At 50.6% G+C, this 26842-nt stretch overlaps 1 protein-coding gene across 1 annotated transcript; it reads left to right on the top strand.

Moving 5' to 3' along the window:
- The first annotated feature begins 1751 nt into the window (after positions 1-1751).
- Positions 1752-25985, top strand: Irs2 (insulin receptor substrate 2). Its single transcript, NM_001168633.1, has 2 exons — positions 1752-5730; positions 23664-25985. The coding sequence occupies exons 1-2, from the start codon at positions 1752-1754 to the stop codon at positions 23666-23668; spliced, it is 3984 nt and encodes a 1327-aa protein (NP_001162104.1). The 3' UTR covers positions 23669-25985.
- The last annotated feature ends 857 nt before the right edge of the window (positions 25986-26842 follow it).

A 26842-nucleotide genomic window follows, 5' to 3' on the forward strand; every position in this document is an offset into this window, starting at 1 on the left:
TAAATTATGCAGGGCATTCCACGGTGAACTTCCAGGACTCAGTACAAAATAACCAAGGTTAAACTGTAAGATAAACTCTGGTCATGAGTTGTTTCATTTAGATACTTTCTCCCTAGATGGGCAAGGGTTTTGTTTACGCATTCAGATCAGGATTCCAATCCCGCCTTCTGTGAACTCGGATCATCGCCCTTCCTAGCGGCCCTCACGCTGTCAGTGAGGAGACATGACATGCAGGTGCTTATTTGCCCTCAACTTTGAAAGTCACAAAGGCCACGTAGATAGAGAAATTCAAAGCAGCAGTTCAAGGGCATCTTTGGCTTGGCGCTGTGCCCGCGGCCGCGCTCTTAGGTTCGGCGACGCCCTCCCATGGCCGGGGTGCTGGGTGAGCAAGGTTTGGGGCGCGGGCCGGGAGCAGTGAGGGCGCGGGGCGCGGGAAGGACGCCCGCCAGCACCCGCTCCCAGCTCCCCGCTCCCGCCCAGGCCCGCCCTTTCCCGGCACTATGGAAACCGCATTTTCCTACGCCAGCATGCCCTCCTCCTCTCTCCTATTACATCCAGAACAGGCGACTTCCACTTCCCGGGAACCTGACAAGTGAATGGCTCTGATGACGCCCCGGAAAGAGCCCACGGCCGGGGGCGGGGGCGGACGACTGCGGAGGGTGGGGCGGGTTCCGGGGCGCCCCTCGCTCTGCTCGCCGCCGGGAAAGGGCACTGAGCTGCCATCGACCGGGAGCTCGCGGGCAACGATGCTCGTAAACAAACCGGGCCGCGCGCCTGCCACCCACAGCGGGCACCGCCCTGCGCCGCGCGCCCACCCCAGATGCTGGGGTCCGACCGCCGCCCCGCACCAGCTCCAACCTCCCGCCCCCGTTCCCCCTCCGCGGCGGAAGCCTGGGGCCAGTTAGTAGGGCGCGAGGCGGGAGCACAAACCCCGCACCCGCTTTCTCTGTGGCGGGCTTCCCGCCCTGGGTGGCATCGCCCCCGCCTGCATCCACAACGAGCCCCTGATTAATGAGCCCGGCCCGGCCCCCGCCGAGCCCCGGCCCGGCCTCGGAGGGGGAGGGGGAGGGGACGGCGGGAAACGCAGCGCGGTGTCGTCCCGCCCCCCCCGCGCCTCACGCTCATTGGCCGGGCTCGCTGTCCGTCGGGGAACGCAGCGCCAATGCGGGGCGGCGGGGCGGAGCGTCCGCGCGAGTGTGCCTGCGTAACGCAGAGTCACGTGTTGTTTTGCTCTTAGTTCAGTCACTCGGTGCGCGATGTGTTACTCACTGTGCGGCGGGGACCGCGACAAACCCAGGTCGTCGTTGGTGGCAGCAGCAGCAGCGGCAGCGGCGGCAGCGGCCCCAGTGGCGGCGTGGGCCCCGAGTGTCCGGACGCAGACCGGTGTCGCGCCGTGCAGAACGGTGGCAGCAGGCCGGCCGCGCGCGTTCTAAGCTCGGCCCCGCGGCTCGGGGACCCCGACTCTCGGCCCAGCCAGTCCCCGGGCGCCGCCCGAGAGCCTGGAAGGCAGCGGCCGCGGACAGTCGAAGCGGGGGGTGGCCATCGCCCGCGCCGAACATCCTTCCGAGCGGCGGAGGGCCCTGCGCCACCGAGTGGCGCGCGCCTTCTAGCCCACCTCCTGGGCCCGGGGGACGCGCGCGCGTGGCCGGGCGGCCGGGCGACGGGTGGCGGGGAGCCGCCCCCGCCCGCGCCCCTCGGCCCTCGCCATCCCCTGTTTGCCCAGCCGGGCGGAGAGAGCTGAACCGGTGGTGATGGCTAGCGCGCCCCTGCCTGGGCCCCCCGCGTCGGCGGGCGGGGACGGCCCGAACCTCAATAACAACAACAACAACAACAACAACCACAGCGTGCGCAAGTGCGGCTACCTGCGCAAGCAGAAGCACGGCCACAAGCGCTTCTTCGTGCTGCGCGGCCCGGGCACCGGCGGCGAGGAGGCAGCCGCGGCTGGGGGGTCGCCGCCGCAGCCTCCGCGGCTGGAGTACTATGAGAGCGAGAAGAAGTGGAAGAGCAAGGCGGGCGCGCCGAAGCGAGTGATCGCGCTCGACTGCTGTCTGAACATCAACAAGCGCGCGGACGCCAAGCACAAGTACCTGATCGCCCTCTACACCAAGGACGAGTACTTCGCCGTAGCGGCGGAGAACGAGCAGGAGCAGGAGGGCTGGTACCGCGCACTCACCGACTTGGTCAGCGAAGGCCGCTCTGGCGATGGGGGCTCCGGCACCACGGGCGGCTCTTGCAGCGCCTCTCTCCCGGGGGCCCTGGGCGGCTCGGCGGGCGCCGCTGGCTGCGATGACAACTACGGGCTCGTGACGCCCGCCACGGCAGTCTACCGCGAGGTGTGGCAGGTGAACCTGAAGCCTAAGGGACTGGGCCAGAGCAAGAACCTGACCGGTGTATACCGCCTATGCCTGTCTGCGCGCACCATCGGCTTCGTGAAGCTCAATTGCGAACAGCCGTCGGTGACGCTGCAGCTTATGAACATTCGCCGCTGCGGCCACTCGGACAGCTTCTTCTTCATCGAGGTGGGCCGTTCAGCCGTCACCGGTCCCGGCGAGCTGTGGATGCAAGCCGATGACTCGGTGGTGGCGCAGAACATCCATGAGACCATCCTGGAGGCCATGAAGGCACTCAAGGAGCTCTTCGAGTTCCGGCCTCGCAGCAAGAGTCAGTCGTCTGGGTCGTCTGCCACGCACCCCATCAGCGTACCGGGCGCGCGCCGCCACCACCACCTAGTCAACCTACCCCCTAGCCAGACGGGCCTGGTGCGCCGCTCTCGCACTGATAGCCTGGCGGCCACCCCGCCAGCAGCCAAGTGCACTTCGTGCCGGGTTCGTACAGCCAGCGAGGGTGACGGCGGCGCGGCAGGCGGAGCCGGGACGGCAGGAGGCAGGCCGATGTCGGTGGCAGGGAGCCCCCTGAGTCCCGGGCCGGTGCGCGCGCCCCTTAGCCGCTCGCACACCCTGAGCGCCGGCTGCGGAGGCCGCCCGAGCAAAGTGGCTCTGGCGCCGGCAGGGGGAGCCCTACAACACAGCCGCTCCATGTCCATGCCCGTGGCGCACTCGCCGCCTGCAGCCACCAGCCCAGGCAGCCTGTCCTCCAGCAGTGGGCATGGCTCAGGCTCCTACCCGCTGCCTCCTGGTTCCCACCCGCACCTGCCTCATCCGCTCCATCACCCCCAATGCCAACGTCCGTCCAGCGGAAGTGCCTCCGCCTCGGGCTCCCCCAGCGACCCGGGTTTCATGTCCCTTGACGAGTATGGCTCCAGCCCTGGTGACCTGAGAGCCTTCAGTAGCCACAGGAGCAACACACCTGAGTCCATCGCGGAGACCCCGCCAGCCAGGGACGGCAGTGGGGGCGAGCTCTATGGGTATATGAGCATGGATAGGCCCCTGAGCCACTGTGGCCGCCCTTACCGTAGGGTCTCTGGGGATGGGGCCCAGGATCTGGACAGAGGACTGAGGAAGAGGACTTACTCCCTAACCACGCCTGCCCGGCAGCGGCAGGTTCCTCAGCCTTCCTCTGCCTCTCTAGACGAATACACTCTCATGCGGGCCACCTTCTCTGGCAGTTCAGGTCGCCTCTGCCCATCCCTCCCTGCGTCCTCTCCCAAAGTGGCCTACAACCCTTACCCAGAGGACTATGGAGACATTGAGATTGGTTCTCACAAGAGTTCCAGCAGTAACCTGGGGGCAGATGATGGCTACATGCCCATGACCCCTGGGGCAGCCCTCAGGAGTGGTGGCCCCAATAGCTGCAAGAGCGATGACTACATGCCCATGAGCCCCACCAGCGTGTCTGCCCCTAAGCAGATCCTGCAACCACGTTCGGCAGCGGCCTTGCCCCCCTCTGGAGCAGCCGTGCCAGCACCCCCTTCAGGGGCGGGCAGGACTTTCCCAGTGAACGGAGGCGGCTACAAAGCCAGCTCCCCAGCGGAGAGCTCCCCAGAAGATAGCGGGTACATGCGAATGTGGTGTGGCTCCAAGCTGTCCATGGAGAACCCAGACCCTAAGCTGCTCCCCAATGGGGACTACCTCAACATGTCCCCCAGTGAGGCAGGCACCGCAGGGACCCCACCTGACTTCTTCTCAGCAGCTTTGCGTCCAGGCGGTGAGGCCCTCAAAGGCGTCCCTGGCCACTGCTACAGCTCTTTGCCCCGCTCTTACAAGGCTCCCTGTACTTGCGGTGGTGGAGACAACGACCAGTACGTGCTCATGAGCTCCCCTGTGGGTCGGATTTTGGAAGAGGAGAGACTGGAGCCCCAGGCCACCCCAGGGGCTGGCACATTTGGGGCAGCTGGTGGTAGTCATACCCAGCCTCATCACTCAGCAGTGCCTTCCTCCATGAGACCAAGTGGCATCGTTGGCCGACCTGAGGGCTTCCTGGGCCAGCGCTGTCGGGCAGTGCGGCCCACACGCCTTTCGCTAGAGGGACTGCAGACCCTTCCCAGCATGCAAGAGTACCCTCTACCCACTGAGCCCAAGAGCCCTGGCGAGTACATCAACATTGACTTTGGTGAAGGGGGTACCCGTCTGTCTCCGCCTGCTCCCCCACTACTGGCATCAGCGGCCTCCTCCTCTTCACTGCTCTCAGCCAGTAGTCCTGCTTCATCCCTGGGTTCAGGTACCCCAGGCACCAGCAGTGACAGCCGGCAGCGCTCTCCGCTCTCTGACTATATGAACCTGGACTTCAGTTCTCCCAAGTCCCCTAAGCCTAGCACCCGCAGTGGGGACACAGTGGGCTCCATCGATGGCCTTCTCTCTCCAGAAGCCTCATCCCCATACCCACCGCTGCCCCCGCGTCCTTCTGCTTCCCCTTCCTCCTTACAGCAGCCTCTGCCACCTGCCCCAGGAGACCTATACCGCCTGCCTCCAGCAACAGCTGCCACATCCCAGGGTCCCACTGCTGGCTCCTCAATGTCCTCTGAGCCTGGGGATAATGGTGACTATACCGAGATGGCCTTTGGTGTGGCTGCTACCCCGCCACAACCTATTGCGGCACCCCCGAAGCCAGAAGGTGCCCGAGTGACCAGTCCCACATCAGGCTTGAAGCGGCTAAGTCTCATGGATCAGGTATCTGGGGTAGAGGCCTTCCTTCAAGTCAGCCAGCCCCCTGATCCCCACCGGGGCGCTAAGGTCATCCGTGCAGACCCGCAGGGGGGACGTCGTCGCCACAGTTCAGAGACCTTCTCCTCTACCACCACTGTCACCCCAGTGTCCCCATCCTTTGCTCACAATTCCAAGCGCCACAATTCGGCCTCTGTGGAAAACGTCTCTCTCAGGAAAAGCAGTGAAGGCAACAGCATCCTGGGAGGAAGTGATGAGCCATCCACATCCCCAGGACAGGCACAGCCCTCGGCAGGTGTGCCCCCAGCGCCACAGGCTAGGCCATGGAACCCCGGTCAGCCTGGAGCTTTGATTGGCTGTCCTGGAGGCAGCAGTTCTCCCATGCGCAGAGAGACCTCCGTGGGTTTCCAGAACGGCCTCAACTATATCGCCATCGATGTGAGAGGTGAGCAGGGGTCCTTGGCGCAGTCTCAGCCTCAGCATCCACAGCCAGGAGACAAGAACTCCTGGGGCCGGACCCGTAGCCTTGGGGGGCTCCTCGGTACCGTTGGAGGCTCTGGCACCAGTGGAGTGTGTGGGGGTCCAGGCACTGGAGCCTTACCCTCTGCCAGCACCTACGCAAGCATCGACTTCTTGTCCCATCACTTGAAAGAAGCCACCGTGGTGAAAGGTAAGGTCCTTCGACCTTGAGGATGGGAGGGAGGGTGGAGAATTGGGTGGCTTTGGATGCTACTCCTAGTGCTTGCTTGGTTTAATTGCCAACGTGCTGGCTGGGCCTCCTCCCTCTTGGCTACCGTGTCATTGTTGTCTTTCTCCAAAGAGCTTGGCAGGAACGTTGACTTGGCTTTTGAGTAGAATTGGGTGGGAGACTTTGACCTTGTTTTAGGTCCAGCCATCTCTTGCCTTGGTTCCTGCGGTCCTGCCGTAACCTTCTGTCTCAGTGTAGGTTCTACAGAGTGGAGAATTGTTTCAGATCTTTACAGTTGAAGGTGCAGAAGGTACCGACTACTGGTTCTGTGTGAATGGCCGGTCCCCAGGTCATTGCTGCTCAGGTACAAGGCTCACTTAAACACACCCAAGAGCCCTTCAAAGTGAGCACAAGTCTCTGTGGCTGCTCGACTGTGACAAACCTGTCCATCAGAGGCACCGTAGTTCTCACAGGGGAAATGGTGGTAGTGTGGCTTGGCTTACATACCCTGATGACAGACAACAGTTCTCACCTGTGCATAACTGGGAGCTTCTGGAGGATTTCCTACCTGTGGGTACTAGACAAGTAAACCTGGGGTTTCTGGTGCTGCAGGACCAGGACCTGGAGAAATGGCATGGTTAATAAGTCCCCGAGTAGTGCTGGAGTTGTTGATGTGGATATGCCAGGTAGCAGAGCCAGCCCTGGGAGGTTTGAGAACTCCAGAGCCTTTGGAAGGTCCTCCCAGGTGGAGTAAAGTTGGGGGTTGGCACAGAGACAGGATAGCTCCACTTCCCAGAGCACCCCAGGCACTAATACTCAGCGGCGACTCAGGATCAGAGATTGGAAGAGCGTGTGAAAGATGAATGTTCTGGTCTTTTTCAGGGACAGAGGGTCTGGAGGGTGCCCAGTGCTGTCCCCCGCCCCTTATCAAGTATCCATGAACATAGAGATGAGGTTGCTGTGCAGCTTGCAAAGCTTTCTCAGAAGTGGCTGGGGGTGTGTAGGGAGGCAAGGGAGCTGGGGTGCTCAGTTCTGTTCTTCTTGTCTGTGTTTCCACATGGGGTTGCTAGCAGGATAGACGGCATGCCACAGTGGAGTCAGTGGTGTGGTCTGGAAGCAAGGTCGTGGTCTCAAAGGGACCTGTATACCTTTGGTTGTTAAAGTAAGCAGGCCAGTTGAATGCTATCCACATCGAGACTGTGTTCTAGTATATTTGGAGCCATTAAGTTCTTGGATCCAGGCTTACAGCTTCGGACAAATCCCGGGAAATCGTAGGGTAATGGATGAAAAGCTAATTCTTATTATAATTAAAAGTGGAACCGAGGAAGAGGAGTATCTAGGAATTACCAGTAGTACAGCACTTCAGCAGCTAATTAAATCAACAGGAAGTTGACAGAATGTCTCTTCCGTGGTGAATCTCTCAGCTAAAGGTCACTTCGTCAAGGTCTTATTAAACAGTACAAATTTCTGGTGCTAGGGGGTTGAGGATGGCTGAGCCACAGGCCATATAAACACAACTGTGTGTGACTGAATAGGGGAATTCTATCTGTCTGCCTCACCCCCATACTTATTTAGCAACTTCCATGTCCCTGGTGGAGGAGGGGAGTAAACATGGAGAGTTGAGGCTGGGTGGGTGGTCTCCTACTTTGGGAATGCAGTCTGAAGTCCATGCTTTGAAGTTTGAGGCTGTGGTATAGTCACTGCATTCAGAAAAGGGATTCCCTGGCAGATCAGAAAGAATGCTGACCTGTGGGAGTAAGTTTGTTTAGACACCTGGCTCATCTAGTCCTGCTTAAGGTTTCCCACAAGGATAAAATTCCCACCAGTCTTCGAGATTTGCATGTGTAAAATCTAAATGGCTCTCCGTACAAGCAGACAAGGGAGCATTTTTGGTTAGTTATTCTGAATTCTGTGGGTATCATGTTTAAAAACACTCCTTCCTGAAAGGGGGTATTTTAAAGGGAAAACAGATAACTAAAAATTCATCTGCCGTGCCAAAAGCCACATGTTCAAGGGGAGGCGTACAAGCCAAATTAGATTTCTAGCAAATTGATTTGAGCAGAGAGCAGCCTCAGAGTGGGGGAAGTGCACATGCAATCTCAGCGTGCCGAGCTGGGTCCTTGATGTCTGATGAGCCACAAAGGGCCATCGGGAATCCGAGGGGTTGGACAGCTCTCTGTGAATAGCTCACGTGCAGGTGGACCTTGGTGGCGTGCACAGATTAAAAGTTCTCCGCAGAGCGGTGTGCTTTACAGAAGCCTGAGTTGCTGAAATGCGGACTGTCCTCTCTGTTCGCTTAGGCTTAGCAGTGCTCTGTGCTTCCGTCCCACTCATTCTCCTCGGGCAGACCTCATTGGTTACACAGGCAGGAAGTAACTGAACTCAATCTGGATAGTGTGTAGTACTTCAGTTATATAGACACAATGTCCCGGCAGTGTCCTGTAGTCCACTGCAGTTGAATTGGAAAGGGTGGGGAGGGGTGTCTTAAACTCAGCTGATTAAGAAGCTAGTAAACACCAGGTATGTGTGCGTGTAAAGAAAGTCTGGTTAACCCATTAGAATGGGAACTGAGTATTAATTGGGTTAGCTATACTTTAAAACTACTTCTGGTAAGACTGCACATTATTCTCAATGGATTGATATGGTTCTCCCTCAGAGAGGGATTTTAGAAACCCACGGGGGTTTCTAAAGTGTAAGAGGCCGATTGGATAGCTAAGTACTGTGGAAAACACCTACATTTTAGTTCTCTTTGATCAAAAGTCTATCCACATGTCCAGCTTCTGCAAGACTGGCAAGTGTGTGAGGTGTTTGCAAAGGAGCAGGGGAAGGGAGCTGATTCAGTCTGGGAGGTTCTGCCTTGGGAAGTGCTTCATCCCCGAGCCAGGGCAGCAGCTTTGCCAGCCTCTTATCTCCCAGTGGGTACCACCTGGGCATGGTGCTGTGCAGGGTGGCTCCCAGCTCCTCAGGGAGAAGCAGCCGAGGTGGAGGTGCTGAGGAAAGAAAGCACTCAGGCTTTGGTGAATGAAAGTCACGTGGCCAGTTCTGCTTCCTCTATTGAAAGAAAAGCCTTTAGTGAAGTTGTTCTGGAGAAGAAAGGAGGGTGGGGCCAGGAAGCCGGGGTTCTGGTTGCTAATCTTCTCCAGAGAGCCACATAACCGTGCTGTCTGCCTCGCAGTTGGTCCCTGTCCTTCCCTTGCTGCTCACAAGGAGAGGAAAGAGAGGTGTCCTAAGCCCTTACAGGGGGAGTGCTAAGAAAACAGCAGCTCCATGCTGTCAGGAATGTGGGCAGTGAAGGTGCTTCTGGAAATAAGCACTCTTAAATGAAAAATTAGTAAGTGAAACCCAAACGTGCAGTACGGGGAGACTGGGGAGACTGGAGAACCGCTCACCTTCCTGCCCCATTGTTGGCCGTTGCTCCTTTCTCCAAGGACCACACCTCCTTTCTCTAAGAATTCAGCCAGGTGGGTAGCTCAGCCCTAGAGCAATGGCAGGAGAGCAAAACAAAACAAGAAAAGATTCACACCAGAATTTAAAAAAAAAAAAGTAACAATGTAGAGATTCAAATTACATAGTAGCAGAACAATTAAGAAAAACAGACCTGTCTGCCCTGGCTTCAAAGCACACTTTACATTCCCCTCTGTGATGTCTTCAGGTATTAAAAGCTGTTGACAAGGTGAGGATGTATAATTAGAATATACATTTTAGAAAACTGACTCTTACTGTTGGAAGCTCTAATCTAGCAGCCAAGCCCTTAAACTTCCGATGTTTAATTAGCCAGCATTCTGTTCAGCAGGGATTCAGCTCTGTTTGTTGATTTTACTGGGGGGGGAGGGTCACTCCTGAAGTTTTGATTTCTGTCTGTAGGTTAGGAAAGTGCAGGATTCTTGTTGTTCACTCCTCCCCGCCAAAGAGCAATTTTAATAGCAGCACCTGTGCATAAAGGCGTTCTGTTAGACTCCTACTAACAGCTTTTCTTTGGAAGCATATTCTAAGAGCTAGGTAACTTTGCTATCAGATTTGGCAAGCAGGCCAGCTTTTTGTTTTGGGAGGGGGGGGTGTCTTGGATAGTACAGAATTGAATGTTCTCTGTTCTCCTTGGAAACAAGGGAAAATGTAACTTTATTCTTGTGCCCACATTGCCAAGTAGGTTGAGGGCCATTATGACTCAGAGGGGAAAGGAACCCCAGTTGTGGTAGGGATGGACACTGTGCAAGTCTCTCTAGACTAGCATAGAGTGTATGGTTTAACACAAGATGTGCCGAGCATTTTAATGTTGCCATTTTTAGTACACATTTTCTGCATCTCTACAGCGAATGGCTACAAAGGTTGTGTACCTTATCTAGCTATAGGTGTTTGTGGCAGCAATGCTTCCCAGATATAAACAGAGGACTCTGTATTCATTTTAGTGTTTTGAATGCATCAGTCATGACTACAGGGGGAGGAGGTAGTTGAGGTGGATAGCAAAAGGGAGGGTAGGTGTTTCTGGAGGGAGATGCTGACATCAGTGGCTGCCACTGGTCTCTGAGTGTCTTTTGGTGGTAGTTTCCTAGGCTCATACCGAGGATGGATGCCCTGAAGTAACACATGCAGAAGAAAGTTGGACTAGACAGGGAAGCAGGCTGTACACAGGAGCTGCTTGTTAGGTGCAGAATGTGCTAGACACTTCTGAGCTTGGCAGTCTTACTTCTTAATTTAATTCATTGTGTTAAAATGCTGAAATAGAGTTTGGTTTAAAATGTACAGGCGGTGTGTGGATGACAAAGCAGTTCATTTAATAATTGGAATTTCTTTTCCTGTTAAGCTAGAAAAAAATAGTTTTACCCATAGTTATTTGTCCAAAAGACGTGCTGAAAAAGAGCAGGCAAATTATTTAAGCCCTATTCCACTTTCCTGCGTGTGGCATTTATGCATTGATATTTGCAAAATATTTCTTACTTCTAGTGCTTTTACTGAAATCGGGTCAAACACTTGGACCCATGATATATCTTAAGGATAAGTCATCACATGAACTCTTTAAGTACCAAGCCTTTTAATATTTATTTGAAAAAGTATCAGGTTTTCCAGAAACACATGTTCAGAACTGATATTTGTGTGTATTTCCCATACTGTCTTTTTATTACTTCCTAATTGAGGCTAAATGCTAACATATTTTCTGAACACATTCAATCTTTATAAAATAGTCACTTCAAAAAATATTAGCCCTCTACTCTTTTAATCTACAGAGATTTAGTACAGGTTCTTAGTGATTTGCCATGATATTCAAGCTTTGTTTTGTTTTCTTCAATGCATAAATGTAAGCTCCATAGTTCATCCTAGGCTAAGGTTTTCATTATCTCTTCAAAAACCATTATGTTGACATTAGGGGTGACTCTGCTCTTTTTGCCTGGTCACAGTGCAGTGTTTAATATTTATTACTATAACACACTTTCTCTCCTCACTCTGTGGACTTCACTTGGGCCATCTTCAGGGACCAAAGTATATTAGTGTGTTACCAACAACCCAGAAACGAGCTCAACACAAAATGATGCTCAAAGAATCCTACCCATGGTGTGTTATGGAAATGAAACATATTCTAAGCAAAGCTGAAAGGAAATGTCCCAGGGCAGAAGTGGACGGAATTCAAAGATGTTGCTATGTAGTGCTTCGTTTCTCCACGTATAGTGTCATGTGGCACTTACACATCTTGTGATGTCTGCAGATTCAGCTTTTATAGGTATGAATGTTTTGCCTGTGTTTTATGTGTATACACCAACCATATTTGTGCCTGTTGACCACAGAGGCCAAAAGAAATAGTCAGAGCCTGTGGAACTGGATTTCCAAAGGGTCGATTGTTAGCTGCTTTGCGTGTGCTGGGAACCCAACCCAGGTTCTCAGAGGAGGAGCAAGTGCTTTTCAGAGCTGAGCCATCACTCTAGCCTAGGACTCTGGTGTTTGGGGTTTTGATGAAGTTAAAGAGTCTACAGGTCAGAGGGGCCAGGTGACCTATCCAAGGTCCTTAAGAAAATAGGAGGGGTAGTCTTAGCCTCTTAGGTCCTAAACCAGGCTCTTTACGTTGGATTATTAGCATGGACTCCACCTCAACATTTCCCCTGACCTTGTACTTCTCGTTCCGCTTGTGCGTCAATGAATTTCCACCTTGTTTTCCTCCTTATGATACTCGGAGTAAAATGGGGACAGTTAAGAGGAAGAACGGAAGTGCCTCTTTCTTCTTTTTCTTTCTCCCTCCCCGTCTCCCTTTTTGTATAAGTCCCCTTTTGTCCAAGGATTTTCAAACTTATCTTCTGGTGGTAACTTGGGGTCCAGCCTTGTCCCCGGACCTCTTGAGGTCTCTTGAGTGAAACATTTCTGTGCCTTCAGCAGTCTTTAAGTTTTAGTAAAGAGCACAGGAGATGGTACTTGATATAAAATTTTGCCTCCACATACATTAAGGCCCTTCAGCTCAGCTCAGTGTGGGAACAGGACTGGGTGAGGGTAGAATCACTAAGTGCCTTCGAGGACACAGAGCTGGGAACCACTGATTCCTCCTCAACAATGCGTTTACAGGCTGGTCGGGTTTAATTTGGGCAGAGTAGTTATTAAATACCATCAGGAGAGCATTGGAGAAGGTGGCCCAGAGGCTGGCACACGTCGAGTGATCATCTGAGCAATGTGCCTCTTTCCTGGGGGTCGCTCTCTTCACTGGAACAACTGAACGGGCGCAGCAGCAGCCCCCCACCCCCACCCTCCACTGTTGTGCTGTGTAGGGAACTGCTTGGGTGTAGACAAAGGATGTGTTTGAAGTAGAAAAGCAAAGTGCCCACTGAAAGGATCGCTCACACAAGAAGCAGAGGAGAGTGGGGAATGTTGTAAGGAAGACATTTTTTCTAGAATAGTTCATCGTGACGGCTGAGGCTACCTGGCACTGCTGAAGCCTCCATCCTTTGAGAACAGAGCCAGCCCTGCTGACCTGTGACGCAGGCTGGGTTAAGGTTCTTACCTCCTGTGTCTTTGTCCTATGCATGGAATATCACATACCCTTCACAACCCGTTAGCAGCTTCCAAAGAAATGTGTCATTAACTCAGTTAATGATGAATAGATCAGGAAATTCACCAATTTACAGTCAGCCTCAGGACCGGTTCATAGTCAGTCAGCTGTTGCAGGGTGGTTATCTTCCTAGGACCCAGTATCCCACAGTGTCTTATTGTTCTTAAGGTCCTTAAAAACATTGTGAGCAAGGTTATTTAGCTGGATTTTCACATGATGACAAATGGGTTTCATTCAAGTTGAACTGGCCACGAGCTGCCCCTTTTAGAGTAGCGTGATTATAAAAGTATATTTAGGCAGACACACCAAGAGTTCATTAGATGCTCACAGTTAAAAACCATAGCCTGCCATCATGAACAAGTGCCCACAGCAGGCTGATGGAGAGAAAGACTTCCAGTCAAACTAAACCAAGGCAGCTTCTCCGGGTTCAGGAGAGAGCTGGGTTCAAAGTTCACCATCTTGCCACTGTTGGGCAGTCTAGAAATGGAATATTCCAGAATGGAAGAGTGAACTCTGAGTGCCCTAACGGGCCACTCCTGACATGGAGTCTGTCACAGAAGAAGCAAATGGAGGCCATGTCCTCAAAGCATTGAGAGGGAGAATGGATAGGTGCTTCTTGGAGCCACAGGTCCATCTTGGGGCACTGACTTGGGTTTAGAGAGAGGAAGGATTTGGAAGGACGAGGGTGCTGTGTAATTGAGCGGCCCCTGGTGAGGTGTGGTTCCCTTCATTCTCACCTCAGTTCTGGGTCTTCAGGGTGGTCCACAGTGCTTCTTGCTTGAGGGGACAGCTGGCTTCTGCAGGATGGGCCTGCCCTAGTGTTCAGAGGTGATTGTCTTCATGGGGGTGGGGGCTGCCTTGGGAGGCTCTGCTGTTCCTGGAATCAAAAGTGACTGAGTCTAGAACAGCAACTTATCTCTGTGCCTTCAGCTTTGGAGGAGGATGAGATAGATTAGGCAGAATCAAGTGGCCTCTGAGACTACACACACACACACACACACACACACACACACACACACACACAGAGACACACACACATACACACACATACATATACACACACACACTCACACACAGACACACATACACACACAGACACACACACCACACACACAGACACACACACACATACACACTCACACACACAGACACACACACATATACACACACACAGACACACACACATATAGACACACACATACATATACACACACACTCACACACAGACACACATACACACACAGACACACACACCACACACACAGACACACACACACATACACACTCACACACACACAGACACACACACACATATACACACACACAGACACACACATATACACACACACTCACACACAGACACACAGACACACACAGACACACACACATATACACACACAGACACACATACATATACACACACAGACACACACAGACACACACAGACACACAACCACACACACAGACACACACATACACACACCACACAGACACACATACATATACACACACACACTCACACACAGACACACACACAGACACACATACATATATACACACACATACTCACACACAGACACACACACAGACACACACACACAGACACACATACATACACACACAGAGACACACACACTCACAGACACACATACATATACACACACACACACAGACACACACACACAGACACACATACATATACACACACACACTCACACACAGACACACACACAGACACACATACATATATACACACACATACTCACACACAGACACACACACAGACACACACACACAGACACACATACATACACACACACAGAGACACACACACTCACACAGACACACATACATATACACACACACACACAGACACACACACACACAGACACACAGACACACACACACACACACACACACACACACACACACACACAGGGGCAGGAGGAAGGCTAATATATCGGGCTTTTGCCCTCTTTTTAGTTACTTTGTGGGCTTGTATGAGAAGGCAATGTTTTTTACCAGAGTACCGCTAGATGTATTTAATTAAAAAGTTAGTTGTAAAACCTAGGGACCCCGCGTTCTGGTGTGCTGGGAAGGACCTCTTGCTATCACATGGAAGTCCTTTCTAAGTATGGTGTGTGTGGATTCCCCGAGCAAGGCGTGGGCCTCCCTGCGATTGAGTGCATTCCAGGAAGCCACTTGTCACTGCTGTGACCCTGCTGTCCTCTGCCTTCCTAGTTGTGAGAGAAGCAGGGGCACCTCTTCCCTCCTTCCCCTGGAGTTGCTACTGCCCTACCTTCTGCCATGTTCAGGATCTCAGCTCCCCCTGGCAGATGGGTATGGGCAGTGGATGAAAGGTCTTAGAAATAGACTGAGATGACTCCACTAAAATATAAAACCTTGCAAATGATGGTTTGGAGACTGGGAACATTAAGCAGGATCTGCCATGGCGTGGATTAGAGATCCCAGCTGAGACGCTGGTTTTTGTGTGACAGGGGGAGAAATGGTCTAAGTAGGACTATGTAGTACTGAGCAGGTATGGTGGACTCCTAGGCCTCAGTCCTTAGCAACACCTGGAAAGGAGGGTATAATGGCCACTTCGGATTCTGTTCCAGGTGTGGAGATCTGGCTTGCGTGGGGAAGTGGCTTCCCATGAGTGCAGGGATGAGGCCGAGGATGGCCAGTGTGAGTGCACGGTCTGTCAGTGTGCAGAACACATGACACATGTCTCCAGCCAACAGCATGCATAGCTTTAAAAGCTCGCTGGTGTCTGGAGCCAGTTCAGCCTCCCTCTGCTAAGTCACATTTTAACAAGTTACTACAGAGGCAATGCCTTAGAGAACTGTCCGTTTTGACAAGCTAGGAGTGAGATTCACCCTTCCGTGTCTCACTTCCACAGCTCTTACTCCTTCCAGAAGTCAAAGCACGGCTTGAAGGGAAATTGAGGCGAAGTTATTTCCCAACATTCATGTAGACCACGACTCACATGCGTAAACATGAACAATTCATCATAGCCAGATAGTCTCCTAAGATGAGGTTCTGAAGACACTCCCTTGAAAGAGAGTGCCTTAGTCTCTGCCTCTATCTCTCTTCCAGCCTTTCATAGTTTATTGTCCTCTGACCATGAGATGGGGACCCTTTCTCTGCAGACCTTCATCCTGAGTGGACATGCCCAGTTGCTGCTGGGTGTCCTCCCATGCCCCTCCCAGCTGCTGCAGAGGGCTTGGGAGAAGACAGAATTTCACAGGATGTCTGCTGGCTTCCTGATTGACCTACAGGTCTCTGGCTTCTGGGCCTGAATGACAAGAGCAGGTGACATGTCCTTGCTTTGGGTCTAGCTATCCAAGGGGATTGGGAGGACTGGGAAGGTTGCTTTGTCTTACTGTCCTCAGCCTAGCCTTTCATCCTCTATCACAAGCCTTGGTCCTTACCCCTACCCAGGAGCCTTGGACCTGAGTGCTCTAGTGTGGGTGGCTAGTAGAGGTCCTGCTTGAACTGAAGTAGTCTTTCTGGACATGTAGTACATATGGACTCGAGTGCTTTAGTCACCTGTAAGGTGCGCCTGTACTGCCCAAGTCCGTGTGGATCATGTGTATTTGACTCAACTAGGCGCTGGAGCAGCCCTGTGGTGGCTGAATGCTGTGCCACATTGTGGTATACTTACTGTATGCTTTGGCTTGGTTCTGTCCTGCCCTTGTTTGAGTGGAGCGGGGGCTTATGCAGGCTTCTGGCTTTCAGTGGTCTCGAGTAACCTCCAACTCGAATTCCCCTACTTCGGCAGTACCTTCTCAGATTTCAGCTGGGTGGGTTCTCTTTTTGCTAGGACTTGTTTACCTGTGGTTTTGCTTGCCTCCTAGTGGTCCCTCTGCTGCTAGAAATCATAGGTGTTAGCATTGTTGTTCCTGATGCACCTTAGGAGGGGAAGAGGCAGTGACAGCAGGTACTGTATATCCTACTGCTGTGACTCCCCAAACAGCCTGAGGAGCCTTCCTCAGCAGCTCAGGTGAGCAGGTCCGGAGAAGTCTTTGTAGTTCAAAACATGGCGTGTGGCTGCCTGCCTGCATGACTGAATATACTCAGAAAGGTGAAGGAGTCCGACCACAGAGTGTGAGTCATGCCCCAAGCATGTGCTTTTGATGTAAAAATCAATATTCATGTATGTTTTGTTTATAGACATTATGGTTTCTATACAGAAACTCCTTTGATGGTTTCACTGTGATACTTCTGAGGGTGTGGATGAGGTGGGGAGATACCTGCCTTCGGGAGTGGGTGGAATTGACCTAGCTGAGAAACTACCTGGTTGATGGTGGCCATGGTCCTGTGTCTGACTGACGGCATTGAGTCATCACACCTTCCACACATGCATCTCTCTGAAGCATGGAAAGCTGTGTAGGTTTCAGGGTGCAGGAACAGTTGCAGAGAATGACTTCTATGCCCCCCAGGGAGTGGCAGTGTGAGAGGTGGCTCATGGGTGCAAGCCGGGGCAGAGGCCCTGCCTGCTGAGCTCTCCATTTTAAGTTCCTTGTTGCTATGACGAAACATCTGACAAAAGCAAATCAGTAGGGTTTATTTTGACTCCCAAGTTTGAGAGTACAGTCCATCATGGTGGGAAGGCATAGCAGCAGATGCTGAGACAGAAGGTAACATTGTATCCTCAAAAAGGAAACAGAAAGAGATGAACAGTGTGCCTCAGCTTCTATCATGGTGGGAAGGCATGGCAGCAGGAGCTGACACAGAAGGTAACAATGTATCCTCAAAAAGGAAACAGAAAGAGATGAACAGTGTGCCTCAGCTTCTATCATGGTGGGAAGGCATGGCAGCAGGAGCTGAGACAGAAGGTAACATTGTATCCTCAAAAAGGAAACAGAAAGAGATGAACAGTGTGCCTCAGCTCAACTTCCCTTGTGTTTTACTCAGTCCAAGACTCTAGCCTACAGGATGGTGTCACCCACAGAAGGCTGATGCGTCTTCCCAGCTCTGTTAACCAGAGGTCTGTCCTCTGGGTGATTGAATATAGATCTTAGCAAGTTGATAATCAGTATTAGCCATCGCAGCTCCCAAGCAGATTGGCTATCAGCTGAAGGGAAACACGTGAATCTGCTCAGGATATTTATTCTATGCTCCCATAATTGGACAAGAAAAAAATAGAAGTTTTTATAACTAAAGTTGTAGGCATTTTTATAGTGAACATAAAACATAGTTCTTTACACCAGTGTATAAGTCATCATACAAAAAATGTGCTCAACCCGAGTAAAGAATTGGGCTTCTTAGAGGATATGTGTAATTTTAATGCTAGTTCTTGTACCAACTATACCTATCAGGGTAGAAGGGAAGCCCTTGAAGTCACATTTTCAAATGACCCAAGAAAGATTTGGGCTGATTACGAATTGCAGGTGTGGTGCATATCAGTTTCTCTTTGTGAAGCTGAGTATCAGCAAAGCTTGCATTTAGTAGTGATCAGATGGATTCTGAGCTGTGCTGTGCATTAAGAAGCCAGAGGATCGTTCTAAAGAGTGCTGGCTTCACAGTGAGTCTTATGACTCGCGGGGTCTGTAAGAGGATAGCGTGGCCTTTAGCAGACAGTATTGCATTTCTGAAGTGCGTAAGCTTGCAGATAATTTCCAAGGGTATCAGTTAGTCTCAGGTGCAACACGCAGGTGGAAAATGTGTGGTGCTGTTCTGACAAACCTGCTCCCATCTTCTCCTGGGCTCCTTGTTAAATGTCGGTGGGCTCATCTGCCTTGAAGGGTTGGCAGACTGGTTCTGTGAAAGATTGGACAGTGAAGGTTCCTGCTTGGTTACCATAGCTACCCAACTGTGCTTGAGGTGGAAACAGCTGTGCTATGAGAGTGACAGTGGCTGTGGCCCGGTAAAACTTTACTGGCAGAGAGACGGCTGGCCTCTGCTGTACACTACCATCTGTGAGATGGAGGTATTCTCCTCCCTGAGTATCAGACCACCTTCAGATTTTCGTTCCCATTTGGAGGTTGTTTCTCTTTTCTGCTCCAAGAAGTGACACAAAAGCTGTAAGGTTTGGTTTTGTTATAGTTAGTTGAACTTAGGCTGACTAAGGATCATTGCCCTGAGTGCAGGGGACATAAAGGCCATGAAGGCCATGGTCATGTGCAGTCTAGCAGGCAGGCTGGTTTCCCAAGGCATTATAAACATCACCTAGTCTCCCTCATTAAAAAGGATCAGATATGAGCGTGGTATTTAATGTCCTTTGAAGGGAGTTCTATAAAAAGCCAGTGGAAAAGTTTGCATGATCTCATACATAGAATATTAAAAAAAAAAAAAAAACCAGCAACAACTACAACAAACCCTCAGGTTAAATGTACAGAGAGCTAAATAATACTGGTTGTCAATGTGTCTGGGTGAGGTGTGGGGAGGGAGGAAAAAGAGGGGACAGACACAAAGAAACTAGCACTTAGGGACAGATGGCTCTGTGGAAGTCTGCAAGGTGTGACAAATATTAGGGATTTTTGTTTTGTTAAAAACGAGTAACCTTCATCTGCTCTTGCTACCAAAATGTAAGTAGAGAAGGTGACAGGAGGGAACTGGTTAATCCACTCTGGGTAACCTTTCTATTATGTAAATGTGGCCCTCAAATATGCACAGCACAAAACAAAACAACACAGAACAAATGGTGGGAACCAGAAGAGGAGACTGTTCTTCAGTTGACTGGTCTGATTCCCTTGCTTCCACTGGGTCCCTAAACATCTCTGCTGGAAGCCAGAGGGAGCCTCGCATTAGACAACTATAGGATGGAGCTGCCCCACCCCCACACAACCCCCTGGAAAGACCCTCTTCCTTCTGACTTTTTCCTCTGGTTTTAACCTGGGCTTAAAATGTCCTGGTTTGAGAGAAAGGGTCCCCTAGGATGTAGAAGGCTCTGTAGAATGGGGGTTGGGCTAGAGGGTGATCCCATCCTGCTGAATCTGCACCCGCAGGCAGCCAGGCGTCCCTGTAAGGGAGAAACTAGTTGGATGCCCACATTGGGAAACAGCCATTGGAATATTGGCTTCTAAAAGCCAGAGGTTGAGCTGGCAAGTTCCCATGGTGGAAGCTTTGTGTGTGTAGAGGAAGTTTGAAGTGAGGTGCTTGCTTCACAGGCTGGGAGGCCTCTGAGCACAGTGGCCAGCGATGAGGAGGCTGCCTTCTTTGAAGGCTTGAGCAGGAGCAGAGGGCAAACGCCTCTTACTCCCTCCAGCCCTGAGAAAGCTACATTGTCTCTTCAATCCGCCTGGGATTCATTGTGTCATTAGCATGTTACAACTCGAAGGTAGGGAGTTTGTTTAATAGTAAGCATTCAAAACGAAAGGATCTTAATTGTCAGTGGAAGTGTGAGGGCCATAAAAGGAAGTCAGACTCTCAAGCAGGTTGTCACAGGGAGCTTAATCAAATGTGTTTTCCGTTTGAATTATGTTTTTCCCCCAATTTAGATGAAAGGTTAAGTAACCGTTTTTCTTAGAATCTCTGGGTTTGTTATCACACCCAACCTTACATTTTTTTTTTCAAATGCTTTTAGCAAAGTAAGAAGATATTAAATTATCAGGCATATTTTTCTAGGAATTTCTCTTCCAACTGTAAAGCCTACTTTCCCAACTAGTTCTTTTTTTTTTTTAAACTAAACTGGGCATTGAGATGGGCTTGAAGGATGTGGGGACTTGCCAAAGGGTTCATTTCTTTCTTAATTTGATTTGTTACTAGAGATACAAAATATGTGGCCTCTGGTTTCCTTTTGTCATGCAAATCAACAGTACTAGTAATTCAGAGCCCTGAATATGTTATAAAGTCCACACCTGCTCTTTGCACTGCACAAAGCATCCTGGACTCCGAATGAGTGGGTCTACGTTGGGCTCTTTGTGCGAGAGAAGCCTTGCAGAAGTCTAGAGACAGAACCTGGGCTTCCTGGGGTGGAGCTGCCATAACCCAAGTGTATGCCTGGGATTCTGACCATGTACAAACCTAGGGTCTCATGAGACATCCCAGCAGAAGGGAAGGTATTAGACGGCCTGGCTCAGATGCCCCTGGGTATGTCTGTCTGATTTCTTGTTAATAGGCTCTGGGTTTGGTGCTCAACCTTCTGCAGCGTAGTGGTGTGGCACAGTCTTGCTGCTGGTCCTGTGTACTATGAAGATCTTCTCTCTGGCTTGCAGGGATGTGTCTTCTGTCTCTCCCTCCTTCCCCTGTCCCCTCATCCTTCCCTGGGGTCTGAGCAGAACTTTCAGAAGTGGAAACACAGGCTCATATGTGAAACTTTCTGCTCTTTAAGTGTGAGGGAAAAGATGATCCTCGGGGACTTAGGAGTCCTGGCCTGAGACCGGACCCCACTTGGTATATGGGCGACACACCCATCAGTGGCTGCTGAGCAAGGGATCGAAGGAGTTTCTCAAACTTGCTGATTTGTAGTCACGGCTCTGGCACTTGCTGTGCTGGAGGATCACTCTGCTCTTAGGGAGTTGGGTGTAGAACTGCGGGGAAATGTCAAATCCCATGGCTCAGGTCTCAACATGAGTTACCACCAGATGCAGGACAAGCATTGGTGGGCCTGTCCTGTGTGCAGGGCAGGATCCTTCCCGAGTCCTTCTACCACTGTGACTGGACAGACAGACAGCTCAGGGTTCCCCTTCTTAAGGCTCATGCAGAGCAGAGTGGCCATAAATTAATCATCCCTGTGTTGCCTCTAGTGGATTTGACATAGGTAATGAATAAATAAATGTGTACTGGCATCTCATCCTTAGGAACTATAAATATTTAAGGTTGAGCATGTCAGATTAGTAGTGTTAGAAAATATTTTCCTTCCTTGTATTCAACGTGAACCAGCCCAATGACAGCCTTGAAAGTAAACAGAAAGGCATAGAGCACACACGTCGTAGTTCACAGGCACAGGGCTTGCATATCCTAGTCTGCATCCAGGTCAGTTCTCAGCCCCATCTCCTTCCTTGATAGACAGGGAAGGGCAGGGGCTCTGGTGGGAGCAGAGGCCTATTCTTTGGCATTCACCCCAACCCCCACCCCATCCTCAAACCTGGGCCTGCCTTCAAAATGTGGCCCTCAGGCAAATATTCTGGCTATGGTAGGCCAGGACTCTGGCCAACATGCTCAACATGACTTTGCCACCTGCTCACATTGAAGAAAGGTGTTTTGTACATTGGTATAAAGAGAGCTGACCAAGCTCAGATACCTCTCAGGCCCAGATCCAGGACTTTGAGTTGGCCCACGCACATCTTGCCCCATCATTGAACTGCTGGAGGGCATGAAGGGGCCGGTCCTACAGATCTAAAACTGCAGAATCTCTGTGACCCCAGACAACAACAGAATTTCCCAGAGAAGCCCCAGCGAGGTTCCAATTATCTACAGAGTAGCAGAAGTCAGAGACCTTGTACCAGACCAGTGACTCGTTGCAGTGAACATTTGCAAGCAAAGTGTGTACAAGAGGGTATATACTGTGGGACACACTGTGACACACTACTGCTTCGACGATGAGAGTTTTTTCCTCTGTTGGGGGGATCAGGTATAAGGGGAGAAGGAGATGAGTGGGATTGGGGTTATTATCGACATGAAATTCACAAAGAACTGATAAAAAGGAAAAAAGAAAAGGATAGCCAGCTTCAGCCTTAGGCCTTCCTCGCAAAGAATATGAAAAAATAGAAGCTGCAACAGCAACTTTGTCTAGCCTGTGCTCTCCAGTACTGCTCCAGTTCTAAGTCTCCGTGCAGTTGGGCCCTTCTGTGGTGGGTCCACTGGGGCTTCCAGACTCTCCTTGATTTGTTTCTGCAGCACCGTCTTCCCCAGGATTACTTTCTGTGTATATTTTTAGTTGCCCCCCCGCCCCCCAGGGAGAGTAGAGAGATTGAGGTTCAAGAGTCAAAGATCAGAATTCTGTTGGCTGTTAGAGGTGTGTCTAGCTTTAGAGCTAAGAGATTTGACAGGTTTAAGGATCAGTGTGACCCTGTGGCAGTCATCATAGGGAGTGACTTGTAAGATAAAAAGGAGGGGTCATCATGATGTGGCATTATGTGTGTGTGGCACGCACACACACACACACACACACACACACACACACACACACAGAGGGGGAGGGACTTTAAACATTATAAACAGAAACCTGGGGGCAGAGTCACGCCACTCCTCCACTGAAGGGAGAATCACGTGTAGATGATCACATGATGTCTTCCTGCCACTCGCTGCTCCTCAGGTGCAGCTTTTGGCACTGAGGGTGTCGGAGGCACTCGAGGTGCTGGGAGCTGTGTGGTAGCAGAAGTGTGGCTATAGGAACTTTTAAAGTTGGGAGGGGGGCAGTTATTTGAGACAGAGCCTCACCTTGTAGCCATGGCTGACCCAGAGCTCACTGGGCAGACCAAGCTGACCTCAACCCACAGAGATCTGCCTTCTTCTGCCTCGTGAGTGCTGGGATAAAGGTGTGGACCACCACACCCAGCTAGGTGTGTGTATTTTTTAAGAAGAGTGGACTCCGGGCACCCCTTCCCTGGAGGGGTCAGAGGTTACAGCGGTAGTGCAGCCTTCGGCCAATGGGGAGAGCTGTAGTTGTCATATTCTTTCATGCTGGGGAGACATGCCTATGAAGGCAAGAACCCTCGCCTAAACCTCTGCGATTTCTTTTTTCTGGAGCTTTTGGCAAAGTGTGTGTGTGTGTGTGTGTGTGTGTGTGTGTGTGTGTGTCTGTATGTGTAGACTTTTTTTTCCTCTGTGTGTGTACCCTGCCGCCCCAACTCTAGGACGGCCATCTTGAGTTTGCATCTCCAAGTGCCTCATGTTAGAAGAAAGGCCCAAACCCTGATTGCAGGTTCATGGATTAGGGGAGATTCCCGGGTCACCGTGGTCCCTGCAGCATGGCTCACCAGTTTTCTGCTCTCCTTTTCAGAGTAAAGTGCTGCGGGCTCCTTCGCCACCTCGTCGAAGACTCTGAATCCATTCTGAGGAGATGCTTAGCATGTTTCCAACCAACGCTGCTCACTTTCCTTCCAACGGGAGCAATTCTACATTTTGAGACTTCTGTGAATTGTATTAGATAAGGAACCAAGAGGCAGGGCTTGCCTCTCCGCTGTCCCCACACACCTGTCCTCATTGCCCGGTTTGCGTTGCATTTCATTTCCTTTGTAAACTAACGGGCTGATGGAGTACACTCCGGGAGATTGGACGTTTCCGGCCTCGTCAGCCTTCATAAGTCCTGGCCATTGCTGTCATTTCTCCTGTTACTTTGATTTTGGCAAAGCGGATTAATCCCTCAGCATGCAAGGAAATGCTGTAATACACATGGAAGTGGTCAAATCTGGTATTTACTGGCTTACAGTCAAAACTACCACAGTCCTACCTCAGTTCAGGGTGAAGCCGGATTGTTCGGCAGGGTACAGGGCAGCTCTGCCCCAGGATCACATGCTGACCTCCGTCTCTCTGTTAAGTAGATGTGGACTCCAGTCCAGGTACCTAAAACGTTTACCTACGCACAGAGCCTGGTGTGGGACTGACAATTGTCCATGAGATTGGACTCAAAGATGGATTAATCCTGATAATTCCTAAATGTGACTGGAGCAGCCTCCTTTTAGAGATCATCAGCCGTATTTGGGGGTCTGGGTGGGGAAGGGTGGATCTTTCTTTGTATCTTTTAACAGGCTTGTTGACTCCTCTCTGTAGATGTTCATGTAAGTACTTCAGATTGCAAAAGCCTTTTCTCCCCTCCACAAGCCTCCTGTCTCTGAATCTTAGCTCGCATTCCTCAAACCAAAAACTCATCATAGGCATGCTCACAGCTCAAGTTTGGCTTGGGTTTTTGTTTTTTTAAATATATTATCTCTGACACAATGTTACTTCATTGGCCAACAAGGTTGCCCTGAACAGGAGGGGAGGCATTCCAGCAGTTGTACTATGAAGGGCAAAAGAAGAAAGCCATCTCTCTCCCCTACACTTGCTCCTCAACCGTTCTTGACAGAGACTGGTTCTGTTGTCAGTGTTCTGGAAATGTCAGTGTTGTGGAATTGTTTCCTATGTCACCTAGAAGGGCTGAGCTTGCCGGCAGAACCGCCATGACCTTGCTGCTCCGTCACAGGGCTGGAGGCCCTGCCTCCCTGACCCCTAACTTCCCAGTGCCTGTCTCCATAGTCCTGTAGAGGCTACACTAACTCTTGGAAATGTGAGTTGCTGGCTTATTTTTTAATCGTTGTTTTGTTTTTATTTGGGAGAATATATATATATATATATAAATATATAGATATATATCACTATAGAGTAATGCATTGGTAAGGTAAGAAGGGGCTTTTAGAGGACGACCAAAAAAATTCCATGTCTTAAAAAAATATATTTAATGGCAATGCAGCTGTCTTCCTGCTTCCATTGCTGAGCTTGTAGAAGAAGGTTGTATTGTAAGACACAGTTGAATGTAAATTGACCCCCACCCTGCGAGAACTCTCAAGGTTTCCCTTCCTGCAGCTACACATCCTAGCGGTCCACAGGCCACACAGCACTAGGGCGGAAGTCTGTTCGGGTGTGTGCTATACTTAGAGATGTTAAAGGGTCTCCTGAAACCTTACACAGTGTTGACGAGGAACCTGCACTGTGTTTGCTGTGTAACTGAATCCCCCAGGGACAGTAGGGCCGATCTGCTGACTGCAGCACACTGAGGCAGATGTGACACACCCTCCATGCTGGGAACGGTCACCACAGGACACAGATGCCACGTGTCCCTGATGCAGCTGACATGAGCAAAAAAGAGAAATGGAGAATACACTAAACTCCCCCTCCCCCATCCTGTACATTTCAAGAAGAGCAGGCATATGCAATATTTACGTCCTTAATTTAGTTTACAGAATGGAACCAAAATGTGTAAGTGTTACGTTTGCCACACTTCATGCTGTATATTGGGTCTTTGTACATTTTGCTTGACTTAATCTTAAATTTAAACTATTTTTTGCTATATAAACTTTAACAGTTATTAAACAGTGTTTTCTTTGGGTACATGTTTCCTGGATATCAAGATGTTAAATATATTTCTCGCTATTGTGTTTCAAAAAGAGACTCACCCTCCCTGTTGTCTTCCGCTGTGCGTGCTGTATATAGGGGTCACATGATGCCGCTGAAGACAAGAATAAACTGGAGTAGTTTAGTATGCTGTGTTTAGTCTGTATTGACCGTGGATGCCCTCCTTAATAGCCATATGCAATAAAATAAAATACATTATTTATGAAATGAATGCAGATTGGAGGATATTTTTCCTGCATAGATAACCAGTTTAACTTAGAGCAGGTCTCATCCTGGATTCTAGCATTAACAAGCACTGTGGGTTTTTTGTTTGTTTGTTTGGTTGGTTGGTTGGTTGGTTGGTTTGGTTTTGGTTTTGGTTTTTAAGACAGCATAGCCTGGGTATCCTGGAACACACCCTGGAGACCAGGCTGCCCTCAAACTCATAGAGGTCCACTTGCCTTTGCCTCTCCAGTTCTGGGGTTAAAGCGATTAGGTCACCACACTTGGGCCCACTTGGATGTCTTTTGACTTTGATTTTATTCTAAACTGAAAATGCCTCTCTGTCATAAAACTCAGTTTCTAACAAAAGCAATTTAAGGGGGAAAAGTGTTTATTTTGCCTCACAGGTACAGGGTCGGGTCTGCCATGACAAGAAGGTCAGAGCAGGAGGTTGAAGCCACAGGTCATAGCACAACTGGCCTCAGCCCACGCTCATGTTCTCCCCCAAACCCCCCTCTCATTTTATTTTGTTTTTTTGTTTGTTTGTTTGTTTGCTTTTTATTTTTTTTAATTGCGTGTGTGCGTGTGCCCCCATATGCCATAGTCCACTTCTGGGGATCAAGTTTTCTCCTTCCACTGTGTAGGTCCCAGAAATAGAACCCAGTTTGCCAAACTTGCTAGCAGGAGACTTTTACCCACTGAGCCATTTTGCAAGTCCCACTTTCTCTTATTAATACAGTCCAGGTTACCAGCCAGGGAATTGTGCCACCCATGGTGGACAGGTCTTCCGACCCCATTAACCTAATCAAGATAACCGCCCACAGAGATACTCAGAGGCCTGTCTCCCATGAGTTTCTAGATTCTGTC

The sequence above is a fragment of the Rattus norvegicus genome, chromosome 16 (genome assembly GCF_036323735.1).
Source record: "Rattus norvegicus strain BN/NHsdMcwi chromosome 16, GRCr8, whole genome shotgun sequence".
NCBI classification, from domain to species: domain Eukaryota; kingdom Metazoa; phylum Chordata; class Mammalia; order Rodentia; family Muridae; genus Rattus; species Rattus norvegicus.